General features: G+C 47.7%; 1 protein-coding gene across 9 annotated transcripts in view; it reads left to right on the forward strand.

Moving 5' to 3' along the window:
• Positions 1 to 10,983: 10,983 nt before the first annotated feature.
• Positions 10,984 to 13,140, forward strand: part of Mink1 (misshapen like kinase 1) — a 73,665-nt gene continuing 71,508 nt past the window's right edge. For 5 of the 9 annotated variants that reach the window (XM_045159718.1, XM_004666910.3, XM_004666911.2 and 2 more), the window contains exon 1: positions 10,985 to 11,231. In XM_045159718.1, the coding sequence (XP_045015653.1) occupies positions 11,175 to 11,231 (57 nt within the window). In that variant the 5' untranslated portion in view covers positions 10,985 to 11,174. Of the gene's footprint in view, positions 11,232 to 13,140 lie in introns of all 9 variants that reach the window. The other 4 variants (XM_045159715.1, XM_045159716.1, XM_045159717.1 and 1 more) reach the window with 1 other exon arrangement.

Genomic DNA, 13,140 nt, shown 5'->3' on the forward strand with positions numbered 1-13,140 from the left:
GGCTAACGTGCGACCTGGGGAACCGAGCCTTGAACCGGGATCCTTAGGCTTCACAGGCAAGCGCTTAACCGCTAAGCCATCTCTCCAGCCCTTTTTTTTTTTTTTTTTTTTTTCAGGTAGGGTCTTACTCTAGCCCAGGATGGCCTGGAACTCACTCTGTAATAGTTCCAGGCTGGCCTTGAACTCATGATGATCCTCCTACCTCTGTCTCCCAACTGCTGGGATTAAAGACATGCACCACCACACCTGGCTGATAGGCTGCTAATATATTTATTTATTTATTTATTTATTTGAGGAACAGACAGGAAGAGGCAGATAGAGAGAATGAGTGCTCCAGGGCCTTCAGCCACTGCAAACAAACTCCAGACACATGCAACACCTTGTGCATCTGGCTTACATAGGCACTGGGGAATTAAACCTGGGTTCTTAGGCTTTGTAGGCAAACGCCTTAACTGCTAAATGGTGGACTACTTAAAAAATTTTTTTTGTTTTGTTTTTCAGTTATTTATTTGACAGCGACAGACAGAGAGAGAAAGAGGCAGATAGATAGAGAATAGGCACGCCAAGGCCTCTAGCCACTGCAGAGGAACTCCAGACGCGTGCAACCCTTGTGCATCTGGCTAACATGGGTCCTGGGGAATTGAGCCTCGAACCGGGGTCCTTAGGCCTGACAGGCAAGTGCTTAAGCGCTAAGCCATCTCTCCAGCTCTAGGCTACTTTTTAAGTGACAGTGAAGAACCTTTAGGTTATGGGATCCTGGAGATTTAGCTGAGTGGTAGAGATTATTATTATTATTATTATTATTATTGTTATTATTACTATTATTATTATTAATTTGAGAGAGAGCGAGAAAATGGGCATGCCACAGCCTCCAGCCACTGCAAAGGAACTCCAGATTTATGTACCACCTGCATCTGGCTTACATGAGTCCTGGGGAATTGAACTTGGATCCTTTGGCTTTGCATCTTAACCACCAAGCCATCTCTCCAACCTCTAAGTAGTAGAGTTCTTATTCTGCGTACATAAGTGGCCTGGGTTTGACAACAAGCACTAAAAATATAGCCAAGTCACTTCTTTTTTCTTTTTGGTTTTTCAAGGTGGGGTCTCACTTTAGCCCAGGCTGATCTGGAATTCATTCTGTAGTCTCAGGGTAGCCTTACACTCAAAGCAATCCTCCTATCTCTGCCTCCCAAGTACTGGGATTAAGGGCGTGTGCCAACATGCCCAGCTCCAAGTTACTTTTTTTTTTTTTTCAAGGTAGGGTCTCACTGTACCCCAGGCTGACCTGGAACTCCCTCTGTAGCCCCAGGTTGGCCTCGAACTCATAGCATGTGCCACCCAAATCACTTCTTTTGTGGGGGTGTGCTGTGTTTTTATGGGCATGCATGGGCCACAGTGCATGTGTGAAGATTAGAGGATAAATCTCAGGTGTCAGTCCTTGCCTTCTACCTTGTTTGAGACAAGGTATCTCTTTGTGTGTGTGTTTTAATTTTTAAAATTTACTTATTTGCAAGCAGAGAGAGAGAGGGGTGGGGGGAGGGAGAAGGAATGGGTTACCAGGGCCTATTGCTACTACAAAAAAAAAAAAAGAACCAGATAACTGGGCGTGGTGGCACACACCTTTAACCCCAGCACTTGGGAGGCAGGATAGGAAGATCACCATGAATTTGGGACCACCCTGAGATTACACAGTGAATTCCAGGTCTGTCTGGACTGGAGTGAAACCCTACCGTGAAAAAAACCAAACCAAATGAAAAAAAAAAAAAAAAAACCCTCCAGATACATGTGCCACTGTGCACTTTGTGGTGTTGCAGTTAGTTTTACATTGCTGTCAGAAAACACCCAACCAAGAGCAGCTTGTGGGAGGAAAGGGTTTATTTTGACTTACAGACCCAAGGAGAAGCTCCATGATGGCAGAGGAAAACATTGGCATGAGCAGAGGGTGGACATCACCTCCTGGCTAACATCAAGTGGAAAACATCAGCAGGAGATTGTGCCAAACACTGGCAAGGGGAAGCTGGCTATAATACCCATAAACCCACCCCCAACAATACATCACCTCTAAGATGCTCCAATTCCCCAATTGCTACCAGCTGAGGACCTAGCATTCATAACCCATAACATAAGCTTATCAGGGGCACCTGAATCAAACCACCATATGGGGTACTGGAGACTCAAACCTGGGCTGTCAGGCTTTGCAAACAAGTACCTGTAACCACTGAGCCATCTCTCCTGCCCTCCTTGTTGTTTTGTTGCTGCTGAGAATGCTAGACTAGCTAGCCAATGAGCTTCAGGATTCTGACTTTGTCTCCATTGGGATTAGCAGATGCTTCCTCCTTTACTTCCTTTGGTCCTAGGGATTTAAACTTTGGTTTACAGGCTTGTACAGCAAGCACTTGTAGCCACTGAGCCATCTCCCCCACTCAAGTCACTTCTTTGTGCCTCACTGGTCAGGCACTGCTCTCTCCACCCTCAGAAGTGAGTACAACCAAAGTCCCCCACCTTCACGTGTTCCAGAACAGTGGTTACTGCCCATATTTGTCTGTTTCAATTTGAGTAAAGTAAAATGAGAAAGATAAGTGAGGGCACAGCTTAAAAGTGCAGTACTTGGGCTGGAGAGCTGGCTTACTGGTTAAGGTGCTTGCCTACAAAGCCCAAGGACCCAGATTCAATTTCCTAAGACCCACTTAAGCCAGATGTACAAGGTGGCCCATACTTCTGGAGTTTGTTTGCAGTGGCTGGAGACCCTGATGCACCTTCCTTTCTCTCTCTGTATCTATTTATCATCTATCTATCTACCCTCACTCAAATAAATTTAAAAAAATTTTTTTTGTTTTTTGAAGTAAGGTCTCACTGTAGCTCAGGCTGACCTGGAATTCACTATGTAGACTCAGGGTGGCCTTGAGCTCATGGCAATCCTCCTACCTCTGCCTCCCAAGTGCTAGGATTAAAGGCATATGCCACCATGCCCAGCTTGGGGAAAGAAAAAAAAAAAATTTAAAAACAGTGAAGCACTTGTCTTTGTTGAAGGGTATCTTGGTTTGGTTCCCAGCAGAGGAAAAGAGAGGGGGAAGGAGGAAGGAAGGAGACAAGGAGAGAAAGAAGGAAGGTGAAAAATAACAAATGTAAAATCTTTAGTGTCTCAGGCACATCAGTCATTTGTAGTCATTTGTTGTTACTAGTGGCCAGTGTATTGGACATACAGACCACTTCCATCAAGCACAAAGTTCTACTGGGCAGTGCAGCTCCAGAGGGAAAAGGTAACATCAGTGTCAGTAGGTGAAAGAGAATTACTCACATGGAACTGATGATGGTTACTTCTTTAGAGGAGCTTGTACACAGAGCGTTGGCTCAATTAACAGCTTTATTTAGTTAAAACATTTTATTTCTTTGAGAGAGAGAATGGGTATACCAGGCCCCCAGCCACTGCAAACCCTAGACACGTGCACCATCATGTGAATCTGGCTTACGTGGGTCCTTGGGAATTGAACCTGGGTCCATAGACTTTGCAGGCAAGCACTTTAATCACTAAGCATCTCTCTAGCCCTAGCTTGTTTGCTTTATTTATTTGTTTATTTACTTTGTAGCCCTGGGGATCTAACCTAGTACTTGAGCATACTAGGTATATCAGTTACTTTCTCATTGCTGACACAAAATTTCTGACAAAAATCAGTTTAAGTAAGACTTTATTTCAGTTTACAGTTGGAAGTAGGATCTAGTCCATGATGGCAGGGAAGGAAGGCATGGAGCAGGAGCAGAAGCTGCCAGTCACATTTTGTCCATGGTGAGGAAACAGAGGAATGAATGCTATGTTCAGCCAGTTCTCTCCTTTTTATTCAATCCAGGGCCCCAGTCTGTGGAATGGTGTCACCTACAGTTAGGGCGGTCTTCCCACCTCCATTAATCTTACCTAGGAAATCCCTCACACATATGCCCACAGATTGGCTTCCATTTTGATTTAAATCATCAAGTAGACAACCAAAGATTAACCACCTCTGCCACTGAGTTATATACCTAGCCATGTAACTTGTCTTTTTTGTTGTTGTTGTCTGTTTGTTTCAAGGTAGGGTTTCACTCTAGTCCAGACTGACCTGGGATTCACTATGTAGTCCCAGAGTGGCCTTGAACTCATGGTGATCCCCCTTCCTCTTCCTCCTGAGTCCTGGGATTAAAGGTGTGCACCACCACACCCGGCTTTAATTTGTCTTTAAAAAAATATTTATTTATTTATTTATTTATTTATTTATTTGAACGAGTAAGAGAGAGAGAGAGAGAGAATGGGCACACCAGGGCCTCTAGTCACTGTAAATATGGGTCCTAGGGAATCAAACCTGGGTTCTTTGGCTTTGCAGGCAAATGCCTTAACCACTAAGCCATTCCTCCAGCCCTAACTTGTCTTTTAAAGAATATTTTAGTGCTAGAGAGATGGCTTAGCGATTAAGCGCTTGCCTGTGAAGCCTAAAGACCCAGGTTCGAGGCTCAATTCCCCAGGACCCATGTTAGCCAGATGCACAAGGGGGCGCACACGTCTGGAGTTTGTTTGCAGTGGCTGGAAGCCCTGGCACACCCATTCTCTCTCTATCTGCCTCTTTCTCTCTCTGCCACTTTCAAATAAATAATTTTTTAAAAAGTTTAAAAAAATATTATTTATTTGCAAGCAAAGACAGAGAGTAGAGAGACAGAGAGAATAGGCACACCAGAGCCTCTTGTCACTACAAACATTCCAGATGCATGCACCACTTTGTGCATCTGGCTTTACATGTGTTCTGGGGACTCGAACCTGGGTTGTTAGGCTTTGCAGGCAAGTGCTTTAACTGCTGAATCATATCTCCAGCCTGTAATGTTTTTGTTTGTTTGAGGTAGGGTCTCACTCTAGCTCAGGCTGACCTGGAATTCACTATGTAGTCTCAGGGTGGCCTCAAAAAGATATTGAGTGCAGGTGGTAATGTCACACCTTATGTCTCTCTAATTTCATTCACCAGTCTCACAAATGACCTCAGAAGCAGGAAGAAGCCCAGGGGAATACAGTGAGTTTAGGAAGGTTTCATGGAAGGGAGTGTGTTGGATACGAAATTATGGAAGGAGGGGATTAGATTGCCCCTGTCCCATCCTTGCTGAGTCCGACCTTCTAGTTCTCTCAAGAAACTATTCCCCTCCCACAATCACAGGCACACGTAGGTGCCTCCGGGTACTAATTGACATCCTGCTAATTAGCCTCATTCTCAGTCATCACTGAGTGTTTCCCAGGGGTATCATTACCTCCTTACTGTGGAGTAAGGTAGAGGCAGCAGCTGTCCCAGGCTGGGCCAGGGGATAAATTAAGCCCCTGCTTCATATCAGCCTGCCCTTCCTTGGTCCTAGAGTCTTTTTGTTTTTGAGGCAGGGTATCTCTATGAAACCATAGCTGACCTGGAACTCTCTATGTAGCTCAGGCTGGCCTCAAATTCACTGTAACTTTATTGCCTTTCCCTTCCTGGTGCTAGACTTACAGGTTTGCACTGTGATGCTGGTTAGGATAAGGTATTGGTGTGTATATCCCAGGGCTGTAGTTACTTTCTTGTTGCTGGAATAAAGCACTTGACCAAAAGTCAGCTGGTAAGAGGAAAAGGTTTTATTTTGGCTTACAGTCTCAAGGGGAAGCTTCATGATGGCATGAGCACAAGCTGGACATCACCCCTGTGTGACAGCAGGTAGACAACAGCAGCAGGAGAGTGAGGCGAGGGGGAGCTGGCTATAGCACCCCTAAGCCCATCCCCAACAACACACCCCCTCCAGCAAGGCTCCACCTCCCAAACTGCCAGGAACTAAGCACCCAAAACACTTAAGTTTGGAGGGAACATGTGATTCAAACCACCATTCCCAGGCTGGCCTCTAAATCATGATCCTTGATCTCCCTGCTTTAACTACAAATTCCTGAAGTCTGGGATTACTGGAGTGAACCACTAAGCCCAGCTTTAGTTCTAGAATATTGATGGTAAGCCAACACAGAATAGAGGAAGAAAGTAGATAGCTTAGTTCAGTCATGGTTACTTGAGGCCTTGACACAAAACAACAAACCAGCTCTAGGGGATGAGGGTAATAGAGCTCATGCTTTGTACCTGAGGCCTTGTGTTCAATGTCCACCACAAAGATACACAAAAGCAGACTCCAGTAGGCCCAGAAAGGAGAGAAAGAGTCCAGCCTCCCAAGATTAGCAATAAGCCCTGAAGAGCCACTAGGTCTGTGCCCTGTCCACTCTTCCTCCAGTGGTCCTACAATTAGTCTTTCTTAGTTGTTTGATGTGTGATGGGACCCAGAATCTTGCTGTAGGCTAAGTACATGTCTGGAGGGCTGGAGTGCCTTTTCTCTCCTGCTCTCTCTCTCTGCCTCTTTCTCTTTGTCAAATAAACATATGAAAATAAAATTTAAAATATATTTTAAAAATTTAAATTTAAAAAAATTTTTTTATTAACAACTTCCATGATTATAAAAAATACCCCATGGTGATACTCTCCCTTCCCCCACTTACCCCTTTTCCTCCCCTTATGATGGTCTTATGTGGGTAGTATCAGGCACTGTGAGGCCATGGATATCCAGACCATTTTGTGTCTGGAGGGAGCATGTTGTATGGAGTCCTGCCTTTCCTTTGGCTCTTACATTCTTTCCACCACCTCTTCTGCATTAGACCCTGAGCCTTGGAAGGTGTGATACAGATATTGCAGCACTGAGCACTGCAGTCATTTCTTTCCATCACCATAATACCTTCTGAGTCATCCCAAGGTCACTGCTATCTAAAAAGAGAAGATTCTCAACCAAAAGTGAGAGTAGCATTAATATAAGGGTGTGAACATTAACAGAAGTGCTTACTGGGCAGTTTGATTAAGCATAGTATATACATCTGGCCAGACAACAGCAGACATTACACCCCTAGGGATCATGACTACCCCTGTTTTAAGTTTTCAGTATCAGGGATATATATTCCCTTCCCATGGAGTAGGCCTCCAGTCTAATTAGAGGGCAGTTGGTTTCCCCCATAACGGGTGCCACTATTGCACCTGTTGGCTCATTTGGCCTGGCTGGCCAATTATAAGGCTTGCAGTGTCCACTGATGAGTATCTTAACTGGTGGTATCTCTTTCTCCCATTGAACTGCACGCAGAATGCTTCTTCCAGCTTTCTGTCAGCTGGTCTACATGGAGGAGGTTATCAGCTCAGTTCCAGCAAGATTTCTCAGTGGTCTTGCAGCCCAAGTATATGGAGTCTTCAGCAATAGGGTCTTACCATCTATTCCTGTTGGGAAACCAAGGGTCTCGGCAATGGCCTATAATGTTTTGGGGGCATCAGGGATCTCCCTGGCCAACAACTCACTGGAAGACATCCCATCCCTGGCACTGAAAATTTTCTATCAACAATCTATGGCTCCTGAGTGTTCCATTGTCCAAAAAATATTTGAGAAAGAGGCAGTTAGACAGAGAGAATGGGCATACCAGGGCCTCTAGCCACTGCAAACGAACTCCAGACGCATGTGCCGCTTTGAGCATCTGGTTTATGTGGGACCTGGAGAATCGAACCTGGGTCCTTAGGCTTCTCAGGTCTGCACCTTAACTGCTAAACCATCTCTCCAGCCTTTTTTTTTTTTTTTTTTTTGAGACATGTTATCACTTTAGCCCAGGTTGGCCTTGAACGCATGATGATCCTGCTATTTCTGCCTTCTGAGTGCCCCATCCACAATGATTGACTGTTGCTTTCACAACTCATAACCCACAACTCCATGATGAATAGCAGCAATCCCACTGAGGAGGGCCTTTAGTTGAATGGGAATGGGGAAGAGGGAAATGATGGTACCAACACATGGTGTGTTCATACAAAGTTTTTACTTAATTAAAAAAATGGGCATGCACCACCACACCTGATTGGATAGTGACTTCATGTATCGGCCTATCCAGGTATCTGTACCCTAATTTCAGCAATTATCAGCTTGGGTTCATTGCTTTCTGCCTCTTCACTCCATGGATGACATGCCCTTGAGCTGGAGTCACTACCATTTATCCCATCCCTATGACTTTTTTTTTTGTTTGTTTGTTTTTGTTTTTTCAAGGTAGGGTTTCCCTCTAGGCCACGTTGACCTGGAATTCACTACGTAGTTTCAGGGTGGTCTCGAACTCACAGAGATCCTCCTACCTGTGCCTTCCAAGCGCCACCACACCCAGCTCCCATCCCTAGGACCTTGATTAGCTCATTCATTCATCTACTATTTCTATTAAATATTTTGTGAGACAGGTATTAATTAATTTATTGAGGATTTAATATATGCCCAGTGCTTTCAATACATTTTGTATCTTTTTATTTTTTGGTTTTTCAAGGTAGGGTCTCACTCTAGCCCAGGCTGACCTGGAATTCACTATGTAGCCTCAGGGTGGCCTCAAACTAGAAGCAATCCTACCTCTGCCTCTGGGATTAAAGGTGTGCCACCACACCTGGCTAATTTTTATATTTTTATTTATTTGCAAGCAGAGAAGGCAGAGAGCTGTTGCAAACAAACTCCAGATGCCTGCACCACTCTGTGCATCTGGCTCCATGTGGGTGCTGGGGAATCAAATCTGGGCCATCAGGCTTTGAAGGCAAGTGCCTTAAACTGCTGAGTCATTTCTCTGGCCCTTATAATTTTTATCAAAACTTCCTTTTCTTATTGCTTCCCCCCCCCCCCCACACGATCTTTATGTAGACCAGACTGGCCTTGACCTTGTGATTCTCTATCTCCTGAGTGCTGGGATTACAGGAGTGCACCACTACTCCTGCTTGGCTTTTTTTTTTTTTTTGACACAGGTATGTAGTCCAAGTTGTCTGTGTACTCACAATCTCAGCTTCTGGGTGCTGGAATTACAGGTCTGAGCCATCACACTCAGTTTCTAACCACCCTATTATCATCTCTATTTTTTTGGGGGGGAGGGGGTTTTGAGGTAAGGTCTAGCTCTAGCCCAGGCTGACCTAGAACTCACTATGTAGTCTCAGGGTGGCCTCGAACTCACAGTGATCCTCTTACCTCTAAAATATATTTATATTGTTTGTTTTAATTTTTTAGCCAGGGTCTCATACAGGCCAGGCTGGCTTTGAACTGCTGATTGTCCTACCTCAGCCTCCCAGGTGTTGAAATTATAGCAGTGAGACTGACCCTGTGGCTTCATGGATTTCACAGAGAGGTAATTTGAACACATAGGACAAAACAAATTATAATGAGAGGGCATAGTTCGAGATAAAAAATATTCCAGGGAACGGAAACAGGAAGTCTAGCCAGGGAGGATATCTTGAGTTCTGAGAATTGTGAATAGAGGATTTCAGTACAGCTGGAACATGGGAAGTTTGAGTATTAAAAAATGAGGATGAAGCCAGGCATGGTGGTGCACGCCTTTAATCCCAGCACTCAGAGATAGGAGGATCACTATGAGTTCGAGGCCACCCTGAGGATACAGAGTGAATATCAGGTCAGCCTGGGCTAGAGTGAGACCCAACCTCGAAAAACCAAAAAAAAAAAAAAGAAAAAGAAAAAAGAAAAAACCAATCCCCTTAGCCCCCCCCCCCCCGGAAAATAAAAAGGCTGGGGCTGGCTCAGTGGGTGAAGTACTCCTTCACTCATTGGGCAAACGTGAGGTGCTGAGTTTGGACCTCCAGAACCCATATATAAACATGCTGAGTGTGGTAGTGTGTGCCTGTATTCTCAGCACTGGGGAGACAGACACAGGGAACCCTAGGGCTCATAAGCTAGCCAGTCTGGCCAGGTCATGAGCTGTAGGGTTCAGCAAGGGACCCTGTCTCAAAGTAGAGAGCAACTGAAGAGGACACATGACATTGACCTCTTCCAAATGCATACACACACACACACACACACATATACGAGAGAGGGGGGAAGGGGAGAGGGAGAGAGAAAACACGGAAAGATGGCTCAGTGGTTTAAAAGTGTGTTTGCTTGGGGCCTGGAGAGATGGCTTAGCAGTTAAAGCGCTTGCCTGCAAAGCCAAAAGACTCAGGTACTCACGTAAAGCCAGATGCACAAGGTGGTACATGTGTCTTGAAGCCCATAACCACCCCCCTCCCTTTAACGTCATAGTAAAAGCAAAGCCCAGAGAAGCAAATCCATTTGCTCAAGGTCACACAGTACATTCGTCAGTGGCAGAACACGACTGTCTATTCTTACACAACATTATCTATCCTCCAACGAGACTGGTGATGCTGTGCCAAGATGAGTAGTAGCTCTGAGGTGACCCTGTTAAGATCGTCAGATACAGCGACTTCCTCCTCCTCTTTGCCACTGCGGGCATCGCTGTGGTGCGATGAGTGAGCTTTGCTCCTAGCACGCCCCACTCGAGCTAGGAAAGGAGTACAGGGAGGGGCGGGGGGCATTCCTAAGGCAGACAGACAGGTTCCCCTCCACGTGGCTTCTTCAGCCAAGTTCTCACCGAGGGGCTCCTCCCTCCTAAAGCGGCTCTACCGTTGCCATGGCAATTGGGTAGGTGGACAGCCCGTCCTATCTAGAGGCCACCAGCTCTCGCGTGGGGAGTTACCATAACAACCCCTCTAGTAATAGAGGGGGTTGGGTACCGCCTCTCTTCCCCCGCAAATACAGAGGTGGGTGGTTTGATTGGCAGCCATGCACACGAACGAAGGAGGGAAAGGAAAGGCGTCAAATAAAATTAATGAAGGAAAATAAGGGAGAGAAGGAAAAAAAAAGAAAACAGGGAAAAGGAAGGGAAGGTGTGCGCGCAGGCGCACCAGGCGGTGGGCGCGCTCCGCAGCCGCCTCGGCCGCCGCCCACTTCTTCCCGGCGTGGCCGTTCAGTCCAGGCGCGCGCGGCTCTCCGGGCCTGCTGCGCCTGCGCGCAGGTGTCGGCACCCTGGGGGGAGGGGCAGCCGGCGCGCTCGCGTCACGTTCGCTCTTCACCGTCTCGGGGCACGGCCGCCCCGCGCCTGCGCAGCAGAGTCGAGGGCTCGGGTTGCAGGCTCCCGGGCGCTAGGTCCTGTCAGTCGTCGGTGGGTCGGTCCTCCCGGCGGCCCTGCCCCTTCGCCGCTGCACGGGGGAGGCGCGGTGGAGCCCGCCTCCCCGGGTCCCCCGATGGGGGAGAAGCGGCGACGGAAGCCGTGGAATAACCGAGCCGGAGCGTGAACGGCCCCGGGGCCCCCCTCCCCGTTTCCCGCGGAGGCCATGGGCGACCCGGCCCCCGCCCGCAGCCTGGACGACATCGACCTGTCCGCCCTGCGGGTGAGCGCGCCGTCCCCCCTCCCAGCCTCGCCCGCCCGGGCTCCGGTCCGCGCCGCAGGGAAGCGAGCGGAGCGGCTGCAGCATGCACGTGCTCCCAGCGACCCCGGCCTCTCTCCGGGGCTCCCTCCGCGGCTTGGGTCCCCGCCCTCGGCGCTCCTCGCTCTACTCGCTGCAGGTTCCGGGAGCCCTCCCCCACGCTTCGCTGCCACCCCTACCTTCAGCCTCGCCCCCCGTCACCCTTAGAGTCTATTGTGGCCCCCTTTCCACCCTTGCCCTCCTATCGCCTTCCTCCACCTTACCACCTTCTCTTTCCCAGGCTCCTCGAATTCTGACTTTGCGACGGCCTCGACAGCCTCCCCCTCATCCTTCTTTCTTTTCCTTGCCCTCCCCTGAGTCGCAACTCTTCTTGAGCGGCGTCTCACCTCCCCACTGCATCCCACACCTCCTGCGCCTAGTCTCCCTCAACCCCACGTTCACTTTCCTCCGTCCCTTCTCTCCCTTGGCAAGTGCAGCAGCCAGATTCAGGCATTTCCGGTCGCGGGGTCCCTGAATATTACATTACCAACTCTGCTGCGGAGTGTGGGGCTGGCTACATGGACCAGTGTGCTTGGGAGGAGGAGAAGCGTTGGTTCCCTTAAGAAACTTGGGCTTGGGAAGAGGATGTTTACATACATGTCCGTACACAACACATGCTACTTGTGGTCAGTCGAGGGTGGAGGCGGTGGAGATGAGGGATTAAGAGGAACCAACAGCAGGAATACCTTCAAATATCCATTTATTGTCCCACATGGGGCGCCTTATTCGCTGTTCTTTTGGAGCGTTCAATTTAGCAACATTTATGTTTTTTCCTCAGTAGGAAGTCCGTATTAAAGGGCAACAGCCAGATCTCAAGGTGAACACTCGAGACTGTCTTCCCAGGTGGTGGTTTGATCCTGTGCCCTTCCAGCGTTCTCAGCCGGCCAAGGTGTAGGGAGAGCAGGGTTTCCCATCTCTAGGATAGCTTCCTAGGAGGTTCCTTTGCTCATCGTCTTCTGGTTTTTGAGATAGCATGGAAAAGGCGGCCAAGCCACACAAGTGCCCCGGATATGGCTGGAGGGGAGAGAGGAATTGAAGAGAGCAGAGTCATATTAATTGGGTTTCTCTAGGTGACACAGTTTTTTTCTTGTCATTCAGGTCATAATTTGTTTAGTGCCATGTTGGGCCACGAGAACTACTTACTGGACATAAGATTGTAATGTGTCAGTGATTGAGACTGACCATTGGATTTCTGTGTGTTGATGGGGAGAGGGTCTGAACTCTTTGGAAGGACAGTTTAAGGTTTAAACTGGGGTGAGCAAGTCTGTATGTAAGATGGAAGTCCAGAGTGTGAGTAAAAGTCCCCTGGATTCCTCTGGATGAACCCCCACATTTTTGTCCTTAGTTGTTGATTAATTCTGGCCACAGATTCTATGGCTGTCGTGACTGAAACACAATTACAAAGTGGGTGGGTCCAAACCATGAACTTTGAGTTGAACTTGTGGGGCTCTGCTTGCTTCTCTTTGTTACTACTTCTGATAGCTGAATCTAGGCCCCCAACCTGGGACATCCAGCCATTCTGCAAATACCCTGTGACCTTGGATGTTGATATTTCCCTTGAACTTCCCTGTAATGTTAGCCTTCTTCCTGTTGCCTCCTCCTTGTTCTCTTCTCAAGAGAGCTGGGTACCTGTTCCCTGTGGTTCTGTCTGTCCTGCCTTCTGCTTGTGAGGAAAGCAGTCTGTCCCCTCTACAGTCTGGTATTCCAGGGCTTGAGGAAGATCTGGACTGCTTTTGAACTGGGTCTGGAGAAGGCTGTTTTCTCTCTGCTGTTAACCTTTTCTCCTGCATCTCCCCTCAGAGTCTTGCTGTGGCTCTATCAGGTAGCTGGCTTT

This window comes from Jaculus jaculus, chromosome 9 (genome assembly GCF_020740685.1).
Source record: "Jaculus jaculus isolate mJacJac1 chromosome 9, mJacJac1.mat.Y.cur, whole genome shotgun sequence".
In the NCBI taxonomy this organism is placed as follows: domain Eukaryota; kingdom Metazoa; phylum Chordata; class Mammalia; order Rodentia; family Dipodidae; genus Jaculus; species Jaculus jaculus.